At 40.8% G+C, this 26669-nt stretch overlaps 1 protein-coding gene across 17 annotated transcripts in view; it reads right to left on the reverse strand.

The window, feature by feature from the left end:
* The window catches only part of slmapa (sarcolemma associated protein a), a 198222-nt gene that overhangs the window by 80168 nt on the left and 91385 nt on the right, over positions 1–26669 (reverse strand). For 9 of the 17 annotated variants that reach the window (XM_063068027.1, XM_063068026.1, XM_063068025.1 and 6 more), the window contains exons 12-13: positions 10473–10523; positions 9297–9362 (exon numbers count right to left, since the gene is read on the reverse strand). The exons of 3 other annotated variants lie outside the window; for them this stretch is intronic. In XM_063068027.1, the coding sequence (XP_062924097.1) occupies positions 9297–9362; positions 10473–10523 (117 nt within the window). The remainder of the gene's footprint in view (positions 1–9296; positions 9363–10472; positions 10524–26669) is intronic. 5 more of the 17 variants (XM_063068028.1, XM_063068029.1, XM_063068034.1 and 2 more) reach the window with 1 other exon arrangement.

Consider the following 26669-nt stretch of genomic DNA (forward strand, 5'->3'; position numbering starts at 1 on the left):
TTTTCACAAAGAATTGTATAATTCTACAAATAAGATTGCTATATTTATGGAAGTATGTGAGTTGGTTATGAAAAAAAATGAGAAGCAGCCCTGCCTGAGCTGGACTTTAATTTTTATATATAGATAGGCCTTCATACTTCATTAAAGCTAATCGTTTAGCTGAATGTTCTTTTCCCTCACTAAAAACTGTACATGATGTTCCATATGGAGAGTTTTATAGGAAGTACAATATTCTGCTGAGTAGTTCTATATTGCTACCTATTTATGAATTCAAAGATAAATGAATGCTCTTTGGAAAAATTTGTCACGCACTCTCACTTGAGTCCAAAAAACATGCTTAATATTTCTTAAGAAGCTCTGGATTTTGATTTTCTTAACTGGTTTTCCACCTCAGGCCATATTTTGTATTACTTTTATAGCAATGCGATAAAAAACGCAAAGTTGCAAATTCTACTTGCATAATCTAAGCCCCTTATTGTTCTTAGTCAGTGGGATTGATGATGACCTTCTTCCACACTGGTCCTATGGTTTCTGAGGTAGTTGATGAAGCTGTTGTGGTATCCACTGACAAAGCCATTGATGCTGCAGAAACTGCCTAGTGTGATGAAGCGGTGGGTGGAATGTATTACAGCTGGGCTTCTATGTGGTCCCACTGCACAGATTCAAGGTTCTCAATACCATTGTGAATACTCCTTCTCCACTTTGTGGTCATTGGACAGGGATTTTAAGCAGTCAGTAGAGTCATTACTTCTCCCTCACCAAGGTGGCTTTGATAACACTTTCATCAAGCTATTAGTGGTTGCTTCCTAAATCACAGCTCAGAATAGAGCATCTATTTTGGCGTCAAGCATGCAAACATGGTCTGAGTAACAGAGCAAGCTGAGTGTAAATGGCGTCTTATTACTGGAGATGTTGGCTTGGGAGTGGTCATTGTCCTTAGGATGATATTGTAAAGATAGCACTGGTAGTATTTTTTCAGTGCCTTGATGTGTAGGCTGTAGCTTGTGAGGTCAGTACCAGATGACATTCTAATGCTCCTCAGTCAGCTCCTAGGTTGGCCCACTAAAGACCAATTACCTTCTTCATTGGGAAATGGCTCCTGAACTATGGCTGACATTTTCTGGGGCCTCATCATAAACTTTTATCAGCAGGCAACAATGCATGAGGACAGGTTGGTAGAGGACCTTTGTCCAGCAGATATTGAGTGTAAAGCCCAGTTTGTCATATGCTTCTGATAGATGCCTTGGATTCCAGCCTCTCAACAGACCCATTATAAGTCAACTACAGCTTGCTGCAACACACATAAAAGTTGCTGGTGAACGCAGCAGGCCAGGCAGCATCTCTAGAAAGAGGTACAGTCGATGTTTCCGGCCGAGACCTTTCGTCAGGACTAACTGAAAGCAGAGCTAGTAAGAGATTTGAAAGGGGGAGGGGGAGATCCGAAATGATAGAAGACAGGAGGGGGAGGGATGGAGCCAGGAGCTGGACAGATGATTGGCAAAAGGGATATGAGAGGATCATGGGACAGGAGGCCTAGGGAGAAAGAAAGGGGAGGGAACCAGAGGATGGGTAAGGGGTATAGTGAGGGGGACAGAGGGAGAAAAAGGAGAGAAAAAGAATGTGTGTATATAAATAAATAACAGATAGGGTATGGGGGGAGGTGGGGCATTAGCAGAAGTTTGAGGTCAATGTTCATGCCATCAGGTTGGAGGCTACCCAGAAGGAATATAAGGTGTTGTTCCTCCAACCTGAGTGTGGCTTTATCCCATGATCCTCTCATATCTCTTTTGCCAATCATCTGTCCAGCTCTTGGCTCCATCCCTCCCCCTCTTTAATCTCTTACTAGCTCTTCTTTCAGTTAGTCCTGACGAAGGGTCTCGGCCTGAAATGTCGACTGTACCTCTTCCTAGAGATGCTTGCCTGGCCTGCTGCATTCACAGCAACTTTTATGTGTGTTGCTTGAAATTCCAGCATCTGCAGATCTCCTCGTGTTTGTGTTTTTAAACTACAACTTGCTGCCTGTTATGGGGTTACACTAGAGCTAAGCACTAAACACTTCTTTGCTGCCTGAACAATCAGAGCAAAAATTCTCTTTTGAGTCCGATAATTTTTTAAAGCACAGCCGTTTCCAGAAATAGGAAAGTTAATCATATTTTAAAAAGTCTAAACAATTCTACTACTACAAAGAAGGAGCCGTTAACTTCAGATACTCTAAGGACATACAGTACATGGCAGGCATGAATGAACAGACTGAAAGTGCAATGGAACCACAAGACCATGGTAATAACCATGAGGTGTTGTTTAACAGGCAAGCAACCCAGCTGAAGTCAGAACCGACTGCTTCTTGGACCACTACAGGCTGAACTGCGATTATAAAACTACTATGAAAAAGTCCTCAGAATCTCTTACTGTTTTTGCTCATTCATTGGACAAGTTCTGATGGCTAGATTCAAGTCATAGTATATCATATTCAAACCCAACCAAACTTTATGCAGATGCATTGTTTCTGTAGCAAAGGGGTCTTGAGAGAGAGGAAGCATGTGTCCAATCCAATCCTATATGAAATAAATAGGTTAAAGTCTTTTTCTTGCACTAGCACCACACTGTGAAGGGTAGTCTATTATGTTGCACCAATGAGCATCTTCTCCTGTTCAACTAATGTACTTACTTTCGTTCCAACCGGCTGAGCGTACACAGCAAATTCCATTCTTATCTATCTGGTATGAGCTAGGCAATCACCTGCACTGACTTCTCTTCCTGTCAGAGATCAACCCTTGAATTCCGACAGTTTTTCATCCATCAAAAACATTATGCTAATTTCTAAATGTGCACTGAACATACCCACCTGTCTCACAACCTCCTTTCTGTTCAAGTTTCAAATATATTTATTATCAAAGACTGTATTAATTATACAACCTTGAGATTTCTTTGCTCACAGGTAGCCACAAAGCAAGAAACTCGAAAGAACCCAATTAAAGAAAAACAAAGGAATAAAAATAAAAATAAAAGACCAACACTTGAAGAGCAAGAGAAAAAAAAATCAGCCAAATGCAATACAGGAAAGTCCATACCTGTTGTCTGGGGACTCTTTTATTAGATTTACTGACAATAGCTCATATCCAACTTTGAATTTCCAACCATCTATCCCGATCATCATTGTCTAATTCTATTCATGTGGCATTTCTTAACCTGCCCTGCCTCACCTCTTCTGTTGTCAAAATCCTCTGTATTGATACCCCTGGGTATCAATACAGCAGTGCAGCCTGGGCCATCATTCTTTAATAGGAATAGATAGGTTGTAAAAGTTAAGTGTAGGTACAGGGATTGCATATATGAATATGACAATCTCTATTCTGAGCACGATGCAGCTCAATATACATTGGAATAAAGAATGTGCAGAAGTAAAGACAATGTAATACTTTAACAGCAGAGGGAACCTGGCATGCAGGTGCATGTTCTTCAGAGGCAACAGCATTAATAGACAATACCATAAAGGAAGGAAATGGTCTTATATGCTGAAAGACAAGAACATTCAAACTGAAACAGACTTCAGTTAGCTGATACTTGTGGTGTGGGCATTCCAGTATTTTTTTCTTCAACTAATCTAATTTAGTCCAATATAGAGTGAACATTAACGGGGACTAGAGTCAACAGATTTGATTTTTCACTTGTGTCAAGAAAGACAAATGAGAGAGTGATAAAACTGGTTGTTTGGTGCAAGGGGACACAAGATCAAAGCAAAGTGAACCAAAAGGGTGATTTGTGTGAATTTACACAGAAGGTGATCACAATATTGAAGTTATTGCTGCAAAATAATGAAGGAACGCCCATAAACTCTTCAAAAAGATTGCTGCTTGCAAAAGAAAGTGCGTGGAGAACAATAGGAGAGGAGAAATGAAGTAATACAAATAAATCAGTTAATGAACCAAATGATTCTATTTTGTTTTGTGATATTCTTCATTTCTGTAGGATACGATTAATGGTTTGTATGACAGTTGACGGTTTTAATTTTTAGTCAAAATACTGTATCAAACTGCTCAGTAGATGAGTGTAATCATCTGCAAATGTTATATTCTTCCAAAACTAAAAAGAAACCAACATTTTATTTTAACGAGTGCCACAAGATCAAACAATTTTCTTCAAAGATGTTTCAACGGGAATGACATTTTATTTGCAAATCAGATACCCGACAAGAATCTAAGATGGGTACATAATACCCTGTTATAGCATTTGTAACCAGAAATGAACTCAGGTCAGAATCAAAATCAGATTATCACTGTCTTATATGATGTGAAATTTATTCATTTGCAGTAGTGTAAAACAGAGAACTAATAAAGTAGTGCTCATGGGTTCGACAACCATTCAGAAATCTGATGACAGAGGCGAAGAAGTTGTTCCTGAATCATTGAGTGTGAGTCTCCTGTACTTTCTCCCTGACAGTAGTAATGAGAAGAGAGCATGTCCCAGATGGCAAGGGTCCTCTGGATGTCCTTGATTACCTCTTGATGTCCTTGATGATGAGGAGGGTTGTGCCCACTGGCTGAATCTACAACCCTCTACAGCCTTTTACAATCCTGTGCAATAAATTTTTCATAGCAGGCTGTGATGCAACCAGCCAAAGAGTTTTGGTGACCTAGCAAAGTTTCTCAAGCTCCTAACAAAGTACAGCAAATTGTGTGGCTTCGTAGTGATTGCATCAATGTGTTGGGCTCAGGACAGACTCAGATGCTGACACTCAGGAACTTGAAGCTGCTCACCACCTTTTCTATCATCAGCCACTCAATGAGGTCTCCTAACTTCCCCTGAAGTCCACAATTAATTCCCTGGTCTTGCTGACATTGAATACCATGTTGAGGTGTGTCACCACTCAACCAGCTGATCTATCTCACTCTTGTACGTCTTATTGTCACCATCTCATATTTTACCAACAACAGTGGTGTCATCTGCGAATGGCACTTAAACTGCGTTTAACCACTGACACAAGAGTACAGAGAGTAGAGCAGTGGGCTGAGCACACATCCTTGAGAATCAGAATCAGGTTTAGTATCACCAGCATATGTCCTGAAATTTGTTAACTTAGCAGCAATATAGAATGAATGAATGAATGAATGAATGAATAAATAAATAAAGTATATATGTGTATATTAAAAAGTTAATTTTACAAATAGTAGTGCAAAAACAAAAATAATTTAAAAAAGTGGGGTAATGTTCATTGGTTAAATGCCCATTTAGACATCGGAAGGCAGAAGGGAAGAAGCTGTCGTTGAATTGCTGAGTGTGTACCTTCAGGCTTCCATACCTCCTTCCTCATGGTAACAATGAGAACAGGGCATGTCCTGGGTGATGGGGGTCCTTAATAATGGACGCAACCTTTTCAAGGCACCACTGCTTGAAGATGTCTTGGATATTAGGGATGTTAGTTCCCACGATATACTAATTTTACAACTTTCTGTAGCTTCCTTCAATCTGTGCAGTAGTCCCCTCTCATATCAGATGGTGATACAGCCTGTCAGAATGCTTTCCATGGTACATCTGTCGAAGTTTTCCAGTATTTTAGGTGATAAACTAAATCTCCTCATACTTCTAATGAAATATAGCCACTGCCTTGTCTTCTTTATAGTTACATTGATATTTTGGGACCAGGTTAGATCCTCAAAGATACTGACTCCCAGGAACTTGAAACTTCTCATTCTCTTCACTTCTGATCCCTCTACGAGGATTGGTTCTTGGTCCCTCGTCCCTCGCCTTATTCTTTCTGAAGTCCACAATCAGCTCTTTGGTCTTACTGACATTTGAGTGCAAGGTTGTTGCTGCGATACAACTCAATGAGCTGCTATATCTCACCCTTGTAAGCCCTCTCATTTCCACCTGGGATACTGCCAACAATGGTTGCATCATCAGCAAATTTATAGATGGCATTTGAGCTATGCCTAGCCACAAAATCATGGGTATAGAGAGAGTAGAGCAATGGGCTAAAGCACAAATCCTTGAGGTGCACCAGGGTTGGTCGTCAGTGAGAAGGAGATGTTATTCCAATCTGCACAGATTGTGGTCTTCCAGTTAGGAAGTCAAGGATCCAATTGCAGAGGGAGGTACAGAGGCCCAGGTTCTGTAGCTTTTCTATCAGGACTGAAGGAATGATGATATTAAATGCTGAGCTATAGTCAATGAACAGCATCCTGACACAGGTGTTTGTATTGTCCAGGTGATCTAAGGCTGAGTGAAGAGCCATTGAGATTGCGCCTACCGCAGATATACTGTGGTGATAGGCAAATTGTAGTGGGTCCAGGTTCTTGTTGAGAAAGGAGTAGATCTAGCCATGACCAACTTCTCAAAGCATTTCATCACTCTAGATGTGACTACTACTGGTGATAGTAGTTAAGGCAGCTCACCCTGCTCTTCTTGGGAACTGGTGCCTTTTGAAGCAGGTGAGAACTTCTGTCCGTTAGCAGTGAGAGATTGAAAATGTCTTTGAAAGTACCCACCAGTTGGTTGGCACAAATTTTCAGAGACTTACCAGGTACACTGTCGGGGCCTGCCGCCTTGTGAGGATTCATTCTCCTGAAAGACAGCCTCACGCCGGCCTCCGAGACAGAGATCACAGGGTCACCGGATGCAGCAGAGATCCTCACAACTATAGTTATATTCTCCCTGTCAAAGTGGGCATCGAAGGCATTGAGCTTGTCTGGTAGTGAAGCATCACTGTCATTCGTGCTGTTCGGTTTCACTTTGTAGGAAGTATTGGCCTGCAAATCTTGCCAGAGTTGACATGCGTCCAATGTTGCCTCCAACCACTCAGAATAATTTTCTTGGCTTTTGAAATTGCCCTCTGCAAGTCGTACCTGGTTTTCTTGTACAGACCCAGGTCGCCAGACTTAAATACAATGAACTTCCTGGTTCACCCTCAGCTTTTGGTTTGGGAATGTTTAGTTTTTCGCAGGCACACACTCATCCACACAGGATTTAATGAAGCCAGCAACAACTGTGGCATACTCATACAGATTTGAAAATGAATCCCTGAATACAGTCCACTGATTCAAAGTAGTCCTGTGCTTCCCTTGTCCATACCATCATGCTCTTCACAACTGGTGCTGCAGTCTTCTGCCTCTGCCTATACTCAGGGAGTAGAAGTATAGCCAGGTGATCAGGCTTTCCAAAGAGTGGCCGTGGAATAGCATGGTAAGCACTTTTAAATGTGGTGTAACAGTGGTCCAGTGTGTTGTTTCCTCTGCTACTATAAGTGATTTGTTGATGATGATTAGTGATTTTTGAAGCTTGACTGGTTAAAATCCCCCAGAATGATGGGGAAGGCATCAGGTGTGTGTTGTTTCATGCCTGTTGATCACATCGTTCAGAATGTCTAGAGCCTGCTTGACATTGGCCTGAAGTGGAATGTACACCGATACCAAAACAATTGCTGAAATCTCCCAAAGTAGGTAAAATGGACGACACTTCATTGCGAGGTATTCCAGGTCTAGTGAGCAGGACTGGGACATCACTGACACATTTGTGCACCAAGAGTTGGTCATGAAGCACACACTTCCTCCTCTGCTTTTGAGAGACTCAACAGTCCTATCCTGGTGGTGTATAGTGAACCCGTCAATCTGAATCGCTGCGTCCAGTATAGGAGTTAACTAGAATTCTGTGGGGGGCGGGAGGATGCAAGCAGTCCTAATATCACTCTGAGATCTTCAATTTTATTTACCAGAGACTGTACGTTTGCCAGCAAGATAGTCAGTATTGGGAGTCAAAAACCTCGGTTTTTAAATGCACTAATAGCCCAGAACAGTAGCCTCGTTTTCCCCAAGGCCACCTTGCGAGAATACTGCATTGGCCACAGTCAGAATTATTTCCTTCAGTTTAAGTAGCAATAGTTTGTTCAATCTCATTAAAACATCATTATTAACTGGATAGACCCAAAGAGATGCACCTGAATTGATGGTCAGCAAGGAGATGTCCAATATCCTCTCCACCTCCAATTACAAATTGATTATAGAGAATGAGGGGTGATCAAAAATGAAAAGTGATTTTTACTCCTTTGTGTAACTTTAATGTCAAAGTTATTATGGTATTCACAACTAAAAATAAATATACAGACTTACAATAGGAAAAGGAGTTTTTTGGTGAAAAGGCAAACCTTTGCTTCATAGGTTAAAATAGCTTGGTGTGTAGGTAATATAGTTTTTTAAAGTTCATGATCTAACTTGCAACTGACCACCAGGAAAAAAAAATTCAAAAACCCATTCACATTCTGTAAGAAACAAATGATTTAAATACTTCCAAGGTATTCATTTTAAATATTTTAACAGCAGACAATGATTGCTTCATTCTGGCTTATGGTTCAGAATAATCAGGCATTTCACTACTTACAGTATCTGCGATATGTAAAAGACGCAATGACTGTGATCAAAGAGCCCCTTGACATTCACTGCCCAGAATCAGACAGTAAATATAAATGCCTTGGAAAGTTTGTGAAGGACAACCCTAACCACATGGCACCATACTCTAGCATAAATCACCTTGAGGAGAAGGCAAGTTCATTAAGCATTCAACTTCGTGAGCATTTTAATAATTGTGTGCTGTTGTAGAATTAGAAATCATCATCATAAACAATCCTTACGATACATTACTGGCATGGTCAGAGTTTGTACAATCCAATCAGTGAAATGTTAGAGGAGGTCATTTTATTTAGAGATACAGCGTGGAGCTGACCCTTCCGGCCCAACAAGCTGAAACACCCAGCAACCCACTTATTTAAACTTAGGCTAATCTCAGGACAATTTACAATGACCAATCAGCCTCCGAGCTGATATGTATTTGGAATGTGGGAGGAAACTGGGGCACCCAGAGGAAACCCACGTACTTATGGGAAATACGCAAAAACTTCTTACAGATGGCGCCGGAATTGAACTCCAAGCCCTGAGATGTAATAGCATCCGCTATCAACTATGATACTTTAGTGCCTCAACTATTAGTCATCAACCATCAGAAATTAACAAAATATAAATGAACTCAAAAATCTTAACAACTTCACTGTTAAGTTTACCAACTTATGATTTTCGTTGCTTATAGTGCACAACTGAGGGCAACATCACACAACTTCAACAACATAAACAAATAGCAGGAAAAATAAGTATCCTCAATAAAATTACAATTTAAAATATAAGCTTCTAGTTTCAAATTATTCTTGAAATTATGGATTTATTCTGTTATCTTGAACTGCAGCTAATCATAATCAATGCTGTGAATTTTTCTGAGAACCTTATCTCAACAGTGTAAATCATTCATGTACTCACTCTTGCACTCAATGAACTGTTGGAATAGCTCAGAGCAGTCCCCTCCACTCTTTAGTAGAAAGTGCTCTATTAGAAAGAAAGAATCTTCCATTAAGTGACACACACAATTCAGAACCTCACACAAATGGATAAAGTACTTAATGGAAGTACTTTATCCAAGTACTTCCATTAAGTACCTGGATAAAGTTTCTCGCTTAGCAAATGTGAATGACTGCCTTCATAGAATCAATAACGTAAACAGATAATTTTTGTCTGACAATATCCAATGAGATTCGTAAAACTATGAATATAGAGTGTATAAAGCATCAGCAAAAATCCACTTTTAGGTGGAGGTGCATACTAAATTCACACGCCTTACCTACAATTGACAAAGTAATATTAAGAGTTGAAGACTTAACAGTCTCACCCTTACATAAATGTATTTTTTGACTGAAAAGATGGCCATTTTGATTTTAAACCACCTCTTCATTTTGTCTGCAACTACCTGAAACTGCACCACTGGTATAGTCAATACAGACCTTAAATAAATGATTACACAATAGCTTAAATTCTTAAATTACTTCATAAAAGATTCTTGCAGTTCTTAGAGCACTTATCTTGTATCCTAGGATGTATCTCAGCATCTAATACTCATCTGAATAAAATGCTTTACGTCCATCATAAAGACAACATAGCCAAAGAATAAAAGCAGATTGCTGTTTTAGAGTATTTGTAAAATATCAGACCTGGAATTAAAACTCAACCAAAATGGGATGAAAACTCCTCTTTTTGAAGGCTGAAAGGGATCTTTACAAAATTAAAGTGAAAATCTCAATCTAGCTGTCCCAGGATCCAAAGTACAAATCAAATCACATTTTATATTTGGTTATTGAAATAGCACAAAGCTTACAAAGAAAATAAAAATTCTATGGTGTGCATTATTCTGAGAATTGTGTTGCAGGTCACAGGTGTTAAGATTATATGATGTAAGAGATCATTGTATACCTAGACTTAGTCCAAGCAGACAGTAAATCTCTGAAATAATAGTGTTCCAATCTCCTGTACTTCACTTTCTTTCTTCAATGAAGACAAAACTGTCTACATTTTAAAAATTAAATTTCACTCATATCAATAACAAGATCAGTAAATTTTTCAATTTTCATTAATAGTTTCTGAAAAGTTGCATTGGTACACTACCTTTATCTGTGCTTCCATTAATTTTAGATAATAAGTCATCAACTTGGATTCCTATTGTTACCAAAACAAAAAATTCACTTTAGTTCTAATAATGAGTGGTTGTTTTACAGCAACATCATGAAACAAACTATCATTTTAATAACTATATCTAATGGCATTGTAAGGCTTACTTTCAAAAGGGCAAATCCACAATTTTTGTCATTAAACACTGGCTGAAGTTCAAAGAGAAATGATAAAAATGTCCAGAATAAAACCTAACTGCATCTTAGTTTTTATGTTATTTCTTTTCAATATAAGAAAAAAATTAGAACAAGTTTCAAACTTGCCTTGTTCAATGTGTTCAAGAGTTCAGTAACACACACAAAATACTGGAAGAACCCAGCAGGGCCATTTTGGGCCAAGACCCTTCGGCAGGACTGGAGAAAAAAAAGCTGATGAGTACATTTAAAAGGTGGGGGGAGAGGATAAAGAAACACAAGGTGATAGGTGAAACCTGAAGGGCAAGGGATGTTTTTTTTTCTCTCTAGTCCTGCTGAAGGGTCTCAGCCCAAAACCTCGATCGTACTCTTTTCCATAGATGCTGCCTGGCCTGCTGAGCTCCTCCGGCATTTTGTGTGTATTGCTTGGATTTCCAACATCTGGAGATTTTCTCCTGTTTGTCAAGAGATCGGTAATATGTTTAAATACTTTTTCCATTACTGTTATCAAAAGATTTTTTCCTGAGTGCTTAAAGCAGAAATGAAATACCATTTTACTCATAATACAATTCAAAACTATTTAAAATTTATCAAAAGGCAGAAAGAAGCAAGATAAACAGAATCAAATTTGGACTTCAAGAATAAAAAAAGTTCAGAAATTCAGTAAACACAAATTTCGTTACATCTGGTTGGTTCTCATGCAAAGTCATCAATCTAAAGCATTAACTGTTTTCTTTACACATGCTGAATGATTCACTGCATATAGCATTTGCTATTAATTAATTCTAGAATTCCACGTGCAACTTAAATGCAGATATATAATATGGGATTTTGGAAAATAACATACAAAACTGAAGCTGAACGATTTAGAGAATCTACACCATTCACAACTGAACGTTAATACACACATTTTAAAGATAAGGTAAAGCCAAGTTTTTAGAATTGCATCTGCACTCTGCTGAAAATTTTAACACAGTAGGAAATTAGTTATTATATTGCGGCAAAGTTGAGCAGTCTCAATAGTACCTTTCTAAGTGAAACAGGATAAATGGAAAGAAAACAAATGTGGGAAGGAGGAAGGGAGTAGAATCAATAGAACAGTTGTTTACAAATTCTAGTATGGTGACAAAAAGCTAAATGATCTCTTTCTGTACTGTAAAATTCTATGATTTGGGTTATGCAATGAGCTGTGCAGCCACTAGATTATAAGTTGCTTTTTATTGAGAGATACAGCACAATAACAGGCCCATTCAGTTCAACAAGACTGTGCTGCCCAATGACACCCATGTGACCAATTAACCTGCTAACCCGCACATCTTTGGATGGTGGGAGGAAACCGGAGCACCCGCGGAGTTCCGGGAAGAACCTCTTACAGACAGCAGGAGGAACTGAACCTGGGTCACTGGTGCTGTAAAGAGTTATATTAAAAGTTACACTACCATGCTACCTGTACTTGTATTATTTTGTATTCTGATTATGCAGAGACTAGTCATTCTGAGAATACAAATTCAATTTCAATCTGGATAGTTAAAGAAGTTGAATTTACTTTTTAAAATGATGCTTCGTTTCTCTTATTAACAGCCTATAGGGAAAGAATCTTCCAGCCTAACCAAACTCTTGACTAGAAAACTACTTAATAGAACAGACACAAAATGTTGGAAGAACTCTGCAAGTTTCAATCAGAGACCTTTCATTAAGACTGGAATGGAAAGGGGCAGAAGCAAGAAGGTGGCTTATTCCTATTCTGAGGCTAAGGGGTGGAGGTACAAGCTGGCAGGTGATAGATGCGATGAGGTGAGGGGGAAAGTGAGTAGCGGGGGCGAGGGAAAGAACTAAGAAGAAGATAGTGAACCATAGAAGAAAGGGAAGGAGGGGAACCAGAGAGAGGTGAAGGACAGGTGAGAAATGGAAAAAGAGAAGAGGTGAAGACCTCACTGGACCCCCTGCAGTTCGCGTACCGTCCCAACCATTCAACAGACCATGCCATTGCCATCACCCTCCACCTGGCCTTAACCCACCTGGACAAAAAAGACACGTATGTTCGAATGCTGTTCATAGACTTCAGTTCAGCATTCAACACAATCATTCCTCAGAAACTGATTGGAAAGCTGAGCCTATGGGGCTGAACACCTCCCTCTGCAACTGGATCCTAGACTTCCTGACTGGGAGACCTCAGACAGTCCAGATTGGAAGCAGCAGCTCCAACACCATCACACTGAGCACAGGGGACCCCAGGGCTGTGCGCTCAGTCCACTGTTGTTCACTCTGCTGACCCACGACTGTGCTGCAACACACAGCTCGAACCACATCATCAAGTTCGCCGATGACACGACCATGGTGGGTCTCATCAGCAAGAACGATGAGCCAGCATACAGAGAGGAAGTGCAGCGGCTAACGGACTGGTGCAGAGCCAACAACCTGTCTCTGAATGTGAACAAAACAAAAGAGATGGTTGTTGACTTCAGGAGGACACGGAGAGACCACTCTCCGCTGAACATCGACGACTCCTCCTTAGAGATCGTAAACAGCACCAAATTTCTTGGTGTTCACCTGGCGCAGAATGTCACCTGATCCCTGAACACCAGCTCCATAACAAGGAAAGCCCAGCAACGTCTCTACTTTCTGCGAAGGCTGAGAAAAGTACATCGCCCACCCCCCATCCTCACCACATTCTACAGAGTTGTATAGAGAGCATCCTGAGCAGCTGCATCACGACCTGGTTTGGAAATTGCATCATCTCGGATCGCAAGACCCAGCAGCGGGTAGTGAGGTCAGCTGAGAAGATCATCGGGGTCTCTCTTCCCGCCATCACAGACATTTACACCACACGCTGCATCCGCAAAGAAAACAGCATTATGAAGGACCCCAGGCACCCCTCATATAAACTCTTCTCCCTCCTGCCATCTGGAAAAAGGCACCGACGCATTCGGGCTCTCACAACCAGACTATGTAACAGTTTCTTCCCCCAAGCCAATAGACTCCTTAATACCCAGAGGCTGGCTTGACATCAACCTACTGTACCCTCTACTGTGCCTACTGTCTTGTTTATTATTTATTATTATTTATTGTAGTGCCTGCACTGTTTTGTGCACTTTAAGCAGTCCTGGATAGGTCTGTAGTCTAGTGTAGTTTTTGTGTTCTTTCTTACAAAGTTCAGTATAGTTTTGTATTGTTTCATGTAGCACCATGGTCCTGGAAAATGTTGTCTCATTTTCACTATGTTCTGTACCAACAGTTATGGTTGAAATGACAATAAAAAGTGACGTGACTTGACTTGAAATTACAGTAAGTTGGAGGAATTGATGCTCATGCCATCAGATTGGAGGCTACCCAGATGAAATGTCCTCCAACCTGAGGGCGACAGTAACCTACCTCAACAACTACTGCCCAGTGACACTGACCTCAAGATCAATGAATTGCTTTGAGCAGCTGATTATGGATCGCATGAAATCCCAACTTCCTGCCACACTGGACCCTTTCCAGTTCCCTTATCACTCAAATTGTCCACTGATATAATACCATAGCCTCTACACTCCACTTCATCCAATCCCTCATACGCCAGCTTTATCAACTTCAGCTTGGAGATTAATATCATCATCCCTGAAAAGCTGATGAGTACACTGCCCTTGTTGGGTTTCAACACTTCCCTCTGTAAATGGACCTTGGACTTCTTGACAGAAAGACCACAGTCAGTCCGTGTTGGCAGCAACATCTCTAAATTATTTCACTGAGCACAAATGCCACAGGGCCGCATACTCATGGCTGCACTGCTAGGTCCGATTCAAACTGAATCATCAAGTTCGCTAATGACACAACAGTGGTTGACTTTATCGACAATGGCGATGAGACAATTTACAGAGAGGAGATAGTGTGTCTGGTAGAATGCCGCGAGCACAACAACTTGAGTTTCATCATAGACAAGGCCAAAGAGACAATAGTGGTCCTTAGGAAGGTCCAGGCTGACTACTCCTCACTACACTTACATGGCCTTCTCTACTTTGGTGAGACCCGACATAAACTAGGGGACTGCTTTGAGGAGCACCTTCACTCCATCCACCAAAAGCAGAATTTCCCAGGGCCAACCATTTTAATTCCTATCCTCATTTCAGTACTGACATGTACCTCCTCTTCTGCCACAATGAGGCCACTCTCGGTCTAGGTAGTTTCCCGACTAGGTAGTTTCTGAACTGATGGCATGAACATCGATTTCTCTTCCTGGTAACTTTTTTTCTCTTCCCCTCCCCTTCCCTCTTCTTTCATTCTGCACTTGGCCTCTTACCTCTTCTCCTCACTTGCCTATCATCGCTTCTTGCCTTATTCCATCTTTCCTTTGGTCCACTCATATCAGATTCCTTCTTCTCCAGCCTTTTACCTTCCCAACCACCTGGCTTCAGCTATCACCTTCTAGCTAGTCCTTCTTCCCTTCCCCCCACCTTTTTATTCTGGCGTCTTCCCCTTTCCTTTCCAATCCAAATGGGATACCTTTCTCAACCCAAAATGTTGACTGTTTATTCATTTTAGACAATAGACAATAGGTGCAGGAGTAGGCCATTTGGCCCTTCGAGCCAACACCACCATTCACTGTGATCATAGCTGATCACCCACAATCAGTACCCCGTTCCTGCCTTCTCCCCAAATCCCTTGACTCCACTATCTATAAGAGCTCTATCTAACTCTTTCTTGAAAACATCCAGAGAATTGGCCTCCACTGCCTTCTGAGGCAGAACATTCCACAGATCCACAGCTCTCTGGGTGAAAAAGTTTTTCCTCAACTCCATTCTAAATGGCCTACCCCTTATTCTTAAACTGTGGCCTCTGGTTCTGGATTCCCCCAACATCGGGAACATGTTTCCTGCCTTGAGCGTGTCCAATCCCTTAATAATCTTATATGTTTCAATCAGATCCCTTCTCATCCTTCTAAATTCCAGTGTATACAAGCCCAGTCGCTCCAATCTTTCAACATATGACAGTCCCACCATCCTGGGAATTAACCTCGTGAACCTACACTAAACTCCCTCAATAGCTAGAATGTTCTTCCTCAAATTTGGAGACCAAAACTGCACACAATACTCCAGGTGTGGTCTCACCAGGGCCCTGTACAACTACAGAAGGACTTCTTTGTTCCTATACACAACTCCCCTTGTTATGAAGGCCAACATGCCATTAGCTTTCTTCACTGCCTGCTGGACCTGCATGCTTACTTTCAGTGACTGATGAACACCTAGATCTTGATGTACTTCCCCTTTTCCTAACTTGACACCATTCAGATAGTAATCTGCCTTCCTGTTCTTGCCACCAAAGTGGATAACCTCACATTTATCCACATTAAACTGCATTTGCCCACTCACCCAACCTGTCCAAGTCACCCTGCATTCTCATAACATCCTCCTCACATTTCACACTGCCACCCAGCTTTGTGTCATCTGCAAATTTGCTAATGTTACTTTTAATCCCTTCATCTAAATCATTAATGTATATTGTAAATAGCTGCGGTCCCAGCACCAAGCCTTGCAGTAACCCACCATTCTGAAAGAGACCCGTTAATCCCTACTCTTTGTTTCCTGTCTGCCAACCAATTTTCTATCCATGTCAGTACCCTACCACCAATACCATGTGCTCCAATTTTGCCCACTAATCTCCTCTGTGGGACCTTAACAAAAGCTTTCTGAAAGTCCAGGTACACTATATCCACTGGCTTTCCCTTGTCCATTTTCATAGTTACATCCTCAAAAAATTCCAGAAGATTAGTCAAGCACGATTTCCCCTTCGTAAATCCTTGCTGACTCGGACCAATCTTGTTACTGCTATCCAAATGTGCCGTTATTTCATCTTTGATAATTGACTCCAGCATCTTCCCCACCACTGATGTCAAGCTAACTGCTCTATAATTCCCTGTTTTCTCTCTCCCTTCTTTCTTAAAAAGTGGGATAACATTAGCTACCCTCCAATCCACAGGAACTGATCCTGAATCTATAGAATATTGGAAAATGATTACCAATGTGTCCACGATTTCTAGAGCCACCTGCTTAAGTACCCTGGGATGTAGACCATCAGGCCCAGGGGATTTCATAGATGATGTCTGACCTGCTGAGTTTCTCAAGCATTTTGTGTGTTACTCTTTCCTTTTTGTCTATTAACCACCTCTCACTACATGCCTATAAATTATCTCCAAAGTAATAAGTTGTAACATCGTATAATCATCAATCCATCCACCACCTCTAAAGCTATTACTATCAATACTTTAGGACGTATATCAGTGGATCCTTGAGATTTATTTGTTTTCTATTTCATCAACTTTTTTGGTACATTTTGTTTTAGTGATACTGATTTTAATAATTTTCACAGGCCTGTAATTCCCTAATATCACTGGCATTTGTTATTTGTACCTTCTCTGAAGACAGGCACAAAAAGTTTGTTTCTGCACTTCCTTATTCTCCATTATAAATGTTGTGCCTCTGTAAATAACTGAAATTTTCCTATTATCAGCCTTTTCCTTTATATATTTTATATTTGAAGCACCTATCGAAGCTCTTATAGTCCACCTTATGTTTCTCACCAACAGCATTGTCAACAATACCATCTTCCTTAGGGGGCTAGGAAAAGAAACTTGATGATCAACAGTTTGATAGGAATAGGACTGAGGCTTCAGGAGGGGTAGCATAGTCAAGCTCAAGCTGAGTTCAGAAACAGCATAAAGGGAAAATGGCAAATGGATTGTAACACACACAAAATGCAGGAGGAACTCAGCAGGAGAGGCAGCATCTATGGAAAAAAAAGTACAGTCGCTGTTTTGCGCCGAAATCATTTGGCAGGCCTAGAGAAAAAAGCTGAGGAGCAGATTTAAAAGGTTGGGGGGCAGGAGAGAGAGAAACACCAGGTGATAGGTGAAACCTGGAGGGGAAAGGATGAAGAAAACAGCTGGGAAGTTGATTGGTGAAAGAAACAGATGGCCATCCTCCAAGCACTTTGTGTGTGTTCCTCAGATTTCCAGCATCTGCAGACCTTGTCTTGCTTGAAAATGCTGGAGGAACTCAGCAGGCCAGGCAGCATCTATGGAAATAAGTGTATGCAGTAGCTGAGGGCACTGTAAGAGTTGTAGGAAATAGTAACTTTCAGCTTTTATCTGGAAGGTTTTTGGCTAAAAACTTTGTGTGTTCAATGCAAGGATTGTGAACAAAATAGATGGTGAAAAGTTAGGGGTGATAGTGGGTAATAGAGTAAGAACACAGAAATGGGACTTTGTAACCAGTTTCTCTTGCAGTGCAACACACACAGAATGCCGTTTAGGCCCGAAACTTCGACTGTACTCTTCCATAGATGCTGCCTGGCCTGCTGAGTTCCTCCAGCATTCTTGTGTGTTGCTTCGATTTCCAGCATCTGTAGATTTTCTCTTGTTCGTAAACGGATTATAAAATGATGCAGGATCAGGGTGAGGGCTTGACAAAAGGCTAAGGGGAGGGAAACATTCATACTTGATCAGCATGGGGAATGATGAAAAGTGGCAAAGATAGGTAACTAAATGATTCTGATTTTGGTACTAATATCACCCATAAGCCTCTTGCAGGTGAAGGTAAATTACATCAGGAACACAACCTACAGTAGAAAATATTTATTACCTTTGCATTTAGAAATATCTTAAAACAATGAGTAGTTTAGAAAGGTGAAAGCAGAGCTTGACAGTAATTTCTGTGTTCCAGGTGGATCTGATGGTGAACAGCAAACCCAGTCTTCTACCATATACTATTAGGCTGCATTCCTTGGACTTGAGGAAGGGAAGATGAGGGTTACTCCAAGAGAGCAGCCGTGATGGTTTTAATGAAGTTCAAAGGTGATTGAGAAATATTGCAATAAACAGTGCAACAGGAAATTTGGCAGGGCAGGTGAATTGGGTGGGACCTTTTATCTTGTGGATGAAACAAAAGGAAGGAACAAGGAAAGGAGAAAGGGGATGTGGTGAAAAACAAAACAGTAGTTGTCGTAGATGATCCAGTCTGTGATGAAAGAAAATAGCAAGGTTACGTGAGGTGGTATTGAGTGATAACAAATATGGGTGAGTATGTTTAAATGGAACTAGAGCAAACAGATAAAAAGTTATGTATATTAACAATATCTTAAGTTTCTAAACCTTTCCAAATGTTCTTCATTCAAGCCTTTCTAACTATCTTTAAGAATTACTGCTCTTATGCATTATTACAGTAGCAGTGAGCTCACAGCACCCTCTGCTGGCAAGCTGACTTTCAGGTAATTCTGCAACACTAATAGGATCATAAGCAGCAAGTATGTTAAGTATTAGTTTCAGAATGACTTGCTGAAGTAGCACAGTTCAAACAAAATGACCAAAATAAGCATGAATGGGTAAATTTACAAACAAACATAGGAAATGCTCAAAATAGCACCTACTCCATGTTAGAACCTGAATACACAGTAAAAGGCAGAAGCTCCACTTATGGAGTTTTAGTAACAGTGGACGACAACAAAGGGATACTAACAAGCCAAGAGGCAAGGCAATATGGAAACCAAGCAGAAAAGTGCAAAAATAGAGTGATGAATAAATACGTGAAAAATATACATCATAGTTAATCATGGAAGAATTTACTTAGGTTTGGAAAATGTAGGCTGCAATGTATAATGAGGCTTATTATGCAGTACTTGCAAGTTAGGCTGTAATGGAAAGTAAAGAAAATTGCAGGAGTTAAATAACACTTTGAATGTGCTCACAGGAAAGAAAAAGGAGAAAAATACCAGATACAACTTTTAAGTTCATTTATCTTTGCATTGCTGGCAATACCAAATACCCTGTACTCTGCCACTTCATTATTAACATAGAAAACATTGAACTGAGACTCTGGCACCAAACCCAGAGTTACTCCACTAGTTACAATTTAACAACAACAAAATAACTTTTTAATCCCTACTATGGCAGATAACCAATCCTCAATCCCTTTTCTCCAGGGATTATCCACTATTTCTGAAATGTTTTTAATAATGTCTGTAAAGAGTAACACAAAATTCTTGTTTAAAATCTCTGACATTTTCTTGTTGGTCACTGTCCTCTCCAGCCATTTATCTTTCCTACCCGCCTGGCTTCACCTTCTAGCTATCTTACTTCCCTTCCCCTTACCTTTTTATTCTGCATCTTCTTCCTTCCTTTCCAGTCCAGAAGAAGGGTCTGGGCCCAAAATGTCGACTGTTTATTCAGTTCCATAGAAGCTCTCTGATCTGCTGAGTTCTTCCAGTATTTTGTGTGTACTGCTTTGCATTTCCAGCATCTGCAGAACTTGTCATATTTATTATCTTGTCTCCTATTACAAATTTTTCTCCTAAAGTACCAATGCTTAGTTTTGTCGTACTATTCTTCTCTCCCTTTTTCCTGCTTGTAGAATTCCATACAATCCATTTTTTTTCTTCACCAGACAGCTCTCAGATTTTAGGTTCACTATAATTCTTTACAACTTTATAAGGACTTTCAATCTGATTCCATTTCTATCTTCTTCTGTATCCATAGATGGGTCATTATTCACATGGCTTCTTTATTACTCAATGTGATGCATGTCTGTAGAGCACAATTAACTGCTTAAAGTACTGCCATTGCTCAGCCGCCATCATATCTTTTGATCTAATTTCCAATCTACTGTTCTCAACTTAGCCATTATACATATGCAGTATAATTACTTTAATCCAAATTTATGCCACTAAAATTTGTTTCTCTCAAACTCAAAATAAAATTCTATCACTAATGTTCCCTCTTTCCCAAAAGAAACTCCCCCCTCCCCATTTAACTAGTTAACTCAGTATTATTACAAATGAATAGCTCCAGTTTAGCTTTCTCGTTTGTTGAGTCTGCAATATATTGTTCTAGAAACCAGTGACAAGAGCATCCCATCAATCAGGCTTCAGCAACTTTAAAATTCATTAGTGTTAGGAGTTTGGAAGCCCTGTCCTGGGCACAGCACGCAAGTGCAATTATGAGGAAAGCACGGCAGCACCTCTACTTCCTTAGGAGTTTGCAAAGATTCGGCATGACATCTAAAACTTTCACAAACTGCTATCGATGTGTAGTGGAGGGTATATTGATTGGTGCTTCCATACCAGGTTGTGATGCAGCCAATACCGTAGAACAGAAAATCCTACAGAAAGTAGTGGATATGGACCAGTTCATCACGGGAAAAGCCCTCCCCACCATTGAGCACATCTAAATGAAACACTCTCACAGGAAACCAGCATCCATCATCAGGGAACCTCACCACCCAGGGCACGCTCTCTTCTCACTGTTCCTATCAGGAAGAAGGTACAGGAGCCTCAGGACTCACACCACCAGGTTCAGGAACAATTATAACCCCTCAATCATTAGGCTCTTGAACCAAAGGGGTTAACTTCACTGTCCCACCACAGAACTGTTCCCACAACCTATGGATTCAGTTTCAAGGACTCTTCATCTCATGTTCTCAACATTTATTGCTTATTTCTTTATTATTATTCTTTATTTCTTTTTGTATTTGCACAATTTACTGCCTTTTGCACACTGGTCAAACACCCAAGTTGGTGTGGTCTTTCATTGATTCTACTATGGTTATTATTCTATTATGGATTTATTGAGTATGCCCACAATAAAATGAATCTCAGGGTCGTACATCATGATATCTATGTACTTTGATATTAAATTTTCTTTGAAGACGGCTTTTCCCAACTTACTTGGCAAGGTCATGTTTACTGCATAATCTTTACCACTTCCAATTGTTTCACTGTTAGAGAATGTTGGCCACTCTAATCGAGCTTATATACTTATTATTTTGTTGGTTCCACACGGATTTAATTTACTTATTTATTTTTAGAGCAAAGACAGTTTCTCATTACTGTCCTAATGTAATCTATTAATATCAGAGAACCTACGCCATTCTGCCTACTTTTGAAAAAAAATGCTATGTGCACTTGAATATTCAATAGCTGGCTTTGTCACTAATTAGTTTGTCTTGACATAAATATGTTCTGCATTTGGATAAACAGCTTTTTATTTTGAATGTTATTCTCTTTTCCCATGAGATGTCATAGAGCAAAACAACACAAACACAAGTGTACCCATGTCAGCTACAGTGCGCACCCTGCTAGCCCCAATTCCCTGCGTTCGGCCCATATCCCTCTAAGTCCCGCTCCTTCATGTACTTATCCAATTACCTCTTAAATTATATTTTTGCACCTGCCTCAAACATTTCTACCAGCAGCTCATTCCCTATACTCATCACCCTCCACATGAAAATGTTGTCCCTTAGGTGCCTTTAATATCTGTCTCCTCTCACCCTAAATCTGTGCCCTCTAGTTTTGGTCTCTCCCGTCTGGGGGGAAAAGAAAGCTACCATCCATCCTAACTCTGCCACTCCTTAAGTCTCTCTGTTTCATGACACTTCATAGAGCCCACTATTCAGTCCCACTGCGGTTTGACTTTCCAAAATGCATCATGTAACATTTGTCTGTTCAGAAATGTATTTGCTACTACCCAACCCACTTCCTTAAATAATCAACATCCCTTTGTAACCTATGATAACCTTCTAAAACATCAATAATTTCTCCTAAATTTATGCCATTTGTAAACTTATTGAGTATTTGCATCCAAATCAACTATATAAATAACAAGGGTCCCAACACCGTCCCCTGTGGCACACCACTAATCACCAGCTTCCGTCCTGAGATCCGTCTTTGACCTCTCGACTCCCCCCCCAAGAGTATTCTTAGTCTTTTTATAATCATCAAGAGATTCACTCATTTCTGACCTCTGAAACCCAATGTCTGCTTCTTTCTTTTCCCTGACTAGAGTCTCAATATCTCTTGTCAGCCAATGTTCCTTAAACTCGCTAGGTTTATTCTTCACCATCACAGGAACATGCTGCACCTTAACACTTGATATCATACACTTAAAAGCATCCCGTTTGCTATCAATTCCTTTCCTTTGAAACAGGTACACTCAATCAACCTCTGCTCGATCCTGACTAATTCCCATAAACTTAGCCCTGCTAACCTGTGGGCCCATCCTATCCTCTTCGATCACTACCTTAAAACTAATATAATAAGATCATAAGACATAAGAGCAGAATTAGGTCATGTGGCCCTTTGAGTCTGTTCGACCATTCCATCATGACTGATTTATTATCCCTATCAACCCTATTCTCCTGCCTTTAATGAATTCCAGATTCACCACTCTCTGGCTAAAGAAATTTTTCCTCATCTGTTCTAAATAGATGACCCTCTCGTCCTAGACTCTCCCACTGTAGGAAACATCCTCTCCACATTCACTCTATCTAGGCCTTTCAATATTCAATTGATGAACCAAGGTTACCCCAGTTTGCTGAGGTCCAAATCAGTGGACTTCAGGCTTGGCAACCAAGTAAAGTACAAGTCCAGATACAACCTATGGAAAGCCATCTCACAGGCAAAGTGGCAATTCTAGACCTAAATGGAATCACAGAAGGATGCTCGACAACTGTGGCAGGGCTTGAAGCATATCACCTCCGACAAAGTAAAATCAAGGACATAGGAATGAAACCTTGTTGTCATCTATGTGAAATCAATGCCTTTTATACTCACTTTGACTGACAAAACATGGAGGCACCTTCACAAACTCCCTGTGAGGCTGATGTGAGAGCATCCTTCAGGAGGGTGAACCCACAGAAAGCATCTAACCCAGATGGGGTACCTGGCCAAGTACTGAAGACCTATGTTGATCAACTGGCTGGAGTGCTCGCTCATACCTTTAACATCTCACCTTGGTAGACTGAGGATCCCACTTACTTCAAGCAGACTTCAGTTTTACAGGTGCCCAAGGAAAACATGGTAACCTGCCTCAATGACTAGCATCCAGTAGCACTTACTTGCACCCTCACTGTGATGAAGTGCTTTCAGAGGGTGGTGATGGAACATATCAACTGCTTCTGAGGAGTGACACGATCTACTCCAATTTGCCTACTATCACAAGAGGTCAACAGCAGATGCCATTTCACTGGTTCTTCATTCAAACCTGGAATATCTGGACAGCAAAGATGCACACTTCAGGATGCTAGTTATTGACGACACCTCACCATTCAACACCATCATCTTTTCAAAACTAATCAATAAGCTGCAAAATCTTTGCCTCAATACTTCCTTGTGCAACTGGATCCTCAATTTCCTCACTTGCTGCCCCAGCCAGTTCAGAATGGCAACATTTCCTCCACTATCACCATCAGCACAGGTACACCACAACACTGTGTGCTTACCCCCCCCCCCACCCCGCTCTACTTGGTTTACACTTATAACTGTGTGGCTAAGCACAGCTCCAATTGTATATTCAGGTTTGCTGATGACACCATTGTCATAGGCCAAATCAAGTGGTGACCGATCAGCATAAAGGAGGGAGTTTGAAAATCTAGCTGAGTGGTGTAATAACAACAACCTGTCACTCAATGTCAGCAAGGCCAAGGAGCTGATTATTGACTGCAGCAGGAGGAAACCAGAGGTTCATAAGCCAGTCCTCATCACAGGATTGGAGGTGGAGATAAACAACAACTTTAAATTTTTCAACATTATAGTTTCAGAGGATGTTCTGGGTCCAGCACACAAGTGCCATTACAAAGAAAGCATAGCAGTACTTTCTTTGTAGTTTGCTAAGATTTGCCATGTGATCTAAAACTTTAATAGATCTCTATAGATGAGCAGTGGAGAGTATACTGACTAGTTGCACCCCAGCCTGGTATGGAAACACCCATGCCCCTGAATGGAAAAGTCTACAAAACGTAGTGGATAGAGCCCAGTCATTCAGAGGTAAAGCACTCCTCACCACTGAACTATCTACAAGGAGCACTGTCGTAGGAAAGCAGCGTCCATCATCAAAGGCACCCCCCCCCCCCCATCCAGACCATGTTCTCGCTGCTGCCATCAGAAAGGAGGTACAGGAGCCTCAGAACCCACACCACCAAGTTCAGGAACAGTTATTAACTCTCAACCAGCAAGCTTTTGAACTAGAGGGGATAACTTCACTCAACTTCACTTGTTCCATCACTCAACAATTCCCACAACCTATGGACTCACTTTCAAGGACTCTTCATTTCATGCTCTAGATATTTATTGCTTATTTATTCATTAGTATTATTTTGTCTATCATTTTGTCACCCAGACAGAAAATAAGATGTTGTTCCTCCAACCTGAGCGTGGCCACATCGCAGCAATACAGGAGGCCTTGGGCTGACAGACCACATGGCACAAGATGGCAGCAAAGACATGTTCCCAGGAAGGATATGTGGCTGTGGTGGTGGATCTGGGTAAGCACATGGTCAAAGAGTTGGGAGGGCAGCAAAGATCAGAGGGGGAGCAGTGAGAGAGGGAGTCAATGAACTCCTCCAACCTAATGGCATGAACATCGATTTCTCGAACTTCCTGTAATGCCCCCATTCCTCCTTCACCATTCCCATTTCCCTCTCTCACCTTACCTCTTTGCCCACCCATCACATCCCTCTGATGCTCAACCCCCTTCTCTTTCTTCCATGGCTTTCTGTCCTTATCTATCAGATTCCCCCTTCTCCAGCCCTTTATCTCTTTCACCAATCAACTTCCCAGTGCTTTACTTCATCCCTCCCCCTCTCTCAGTTTCACCTATCACCTACTACTTTGAACCTCTTCCTCTCCTCCCCCCACCTTCTTACCCTGATTTCTCATCTTTCTTTCCAGTCCTAATGAAGCACCCTGGCCCAAAATGTCAACTGTTTACTCTTTTCCATAGATGCTGCTTGGCCTGCTGTGTTCCTCCAGCATTTTGTGTTTATTATTCTGATTTCCAGCAACTGCAGATTTTCTCTTTTTTGTGGATCTCAGGGTTGTATATGGTGACATACTGTACACGTACTTCGATAATAAATTTAATTTGAACTTTTCCTGAGTAGAGCCCTTCGTACACTGTCTCAGGAACATTTTCTGGACATATTTCACAAATTCCATCCTATCCAGGTAACACTCTGGGTGACTCAATCAATTCTAGGGAAATTATAATCTCCCATTAATACATCCCTGTGATTCTTACAACTATGAGCAAATCCTCTGCACACCTGTTCCTCAAGTTCTCACTGAGTACTAAGGACAACGAAATATAGTCCTACTGAAGTGACCGTCCTCTTCTTCTTCCTACCCATATAGCATCATTGGACGATCCCCCATGAACATTATCTCTGATATTACGTCTGCTCTTATCAAAAAGCCTACTCATCTCTCAGGCATGTTTCTGTCATGGCTATAAAATTCACAGTCCTCAGAGCCAATCCACGCCCTGAGTTTATCTGCCTCATCTGTCTGCCTTTTTCTGCCTTTAGTGTGACCCTGGTGGACCATTTACTGAATTTCCTTTCCTTCTACTGCTTTATTCCTTGACTTGAGTTGCACCATTTACCGCCACCCCCTCCTCTCTCACTGCGAACTAGTTTAAACCTTCATGTGTAACACTAGCAAATTTTCCTGCAAATATATTGTGGCTCAAGTCCTTCTTGTACAGGTCACAAGAGATCACAATGGTTCAAAAAAATTGACTCTTTGCCATTTGCACTAACTAGCTCTTCAGTTGAAAAGCTGAAATACTTTAACACTACATACCTGTTGATTTATCATTAGTGATGGGGAAATTACTGCAAGCGAACATAATGACTTAATATTGAAAACTATAATTCTCAAAGGCAATTGCCATGAATTTGTGACTGCCTGAATGTTTTAAGAAATCTGTCAACGTTCTGACAGGAACATCGGAGGATGTTGTCTGCACTTCCACATCTCTCTCTCTCTAAAGTATCTGAACAAGTTAGCATCTCCCAAATTTATGCTCGTCATTCTCACAAAGATAATGCTTGAACCACAAGAGACACCATGAAAATAGTCCAAAGTGGAGCAATAAGTAACAATGACTATGGTGCTCTTCTCATTCTTTTCAACCTACCTGCAGCCTTTGATATAGTAAAATATATCACATTACTTCAGTTCTCCCTGCTGCTTAATT

The sequence above is a fragment of the Mobula hypostoma genome, chromosome 15 (assembly GCF_963921235.1).
Source record: "Mobula hypostoma chromosome 15, sMobHyp1.1, whole genome shotgun sequence".
Taxonomy (NCBI): Eukaryota; Metazoa; Chordata; class Chondrichthyes; order Myliobatiformes; family Myliobatidae; genus Mobula; species Mobula hypostoma.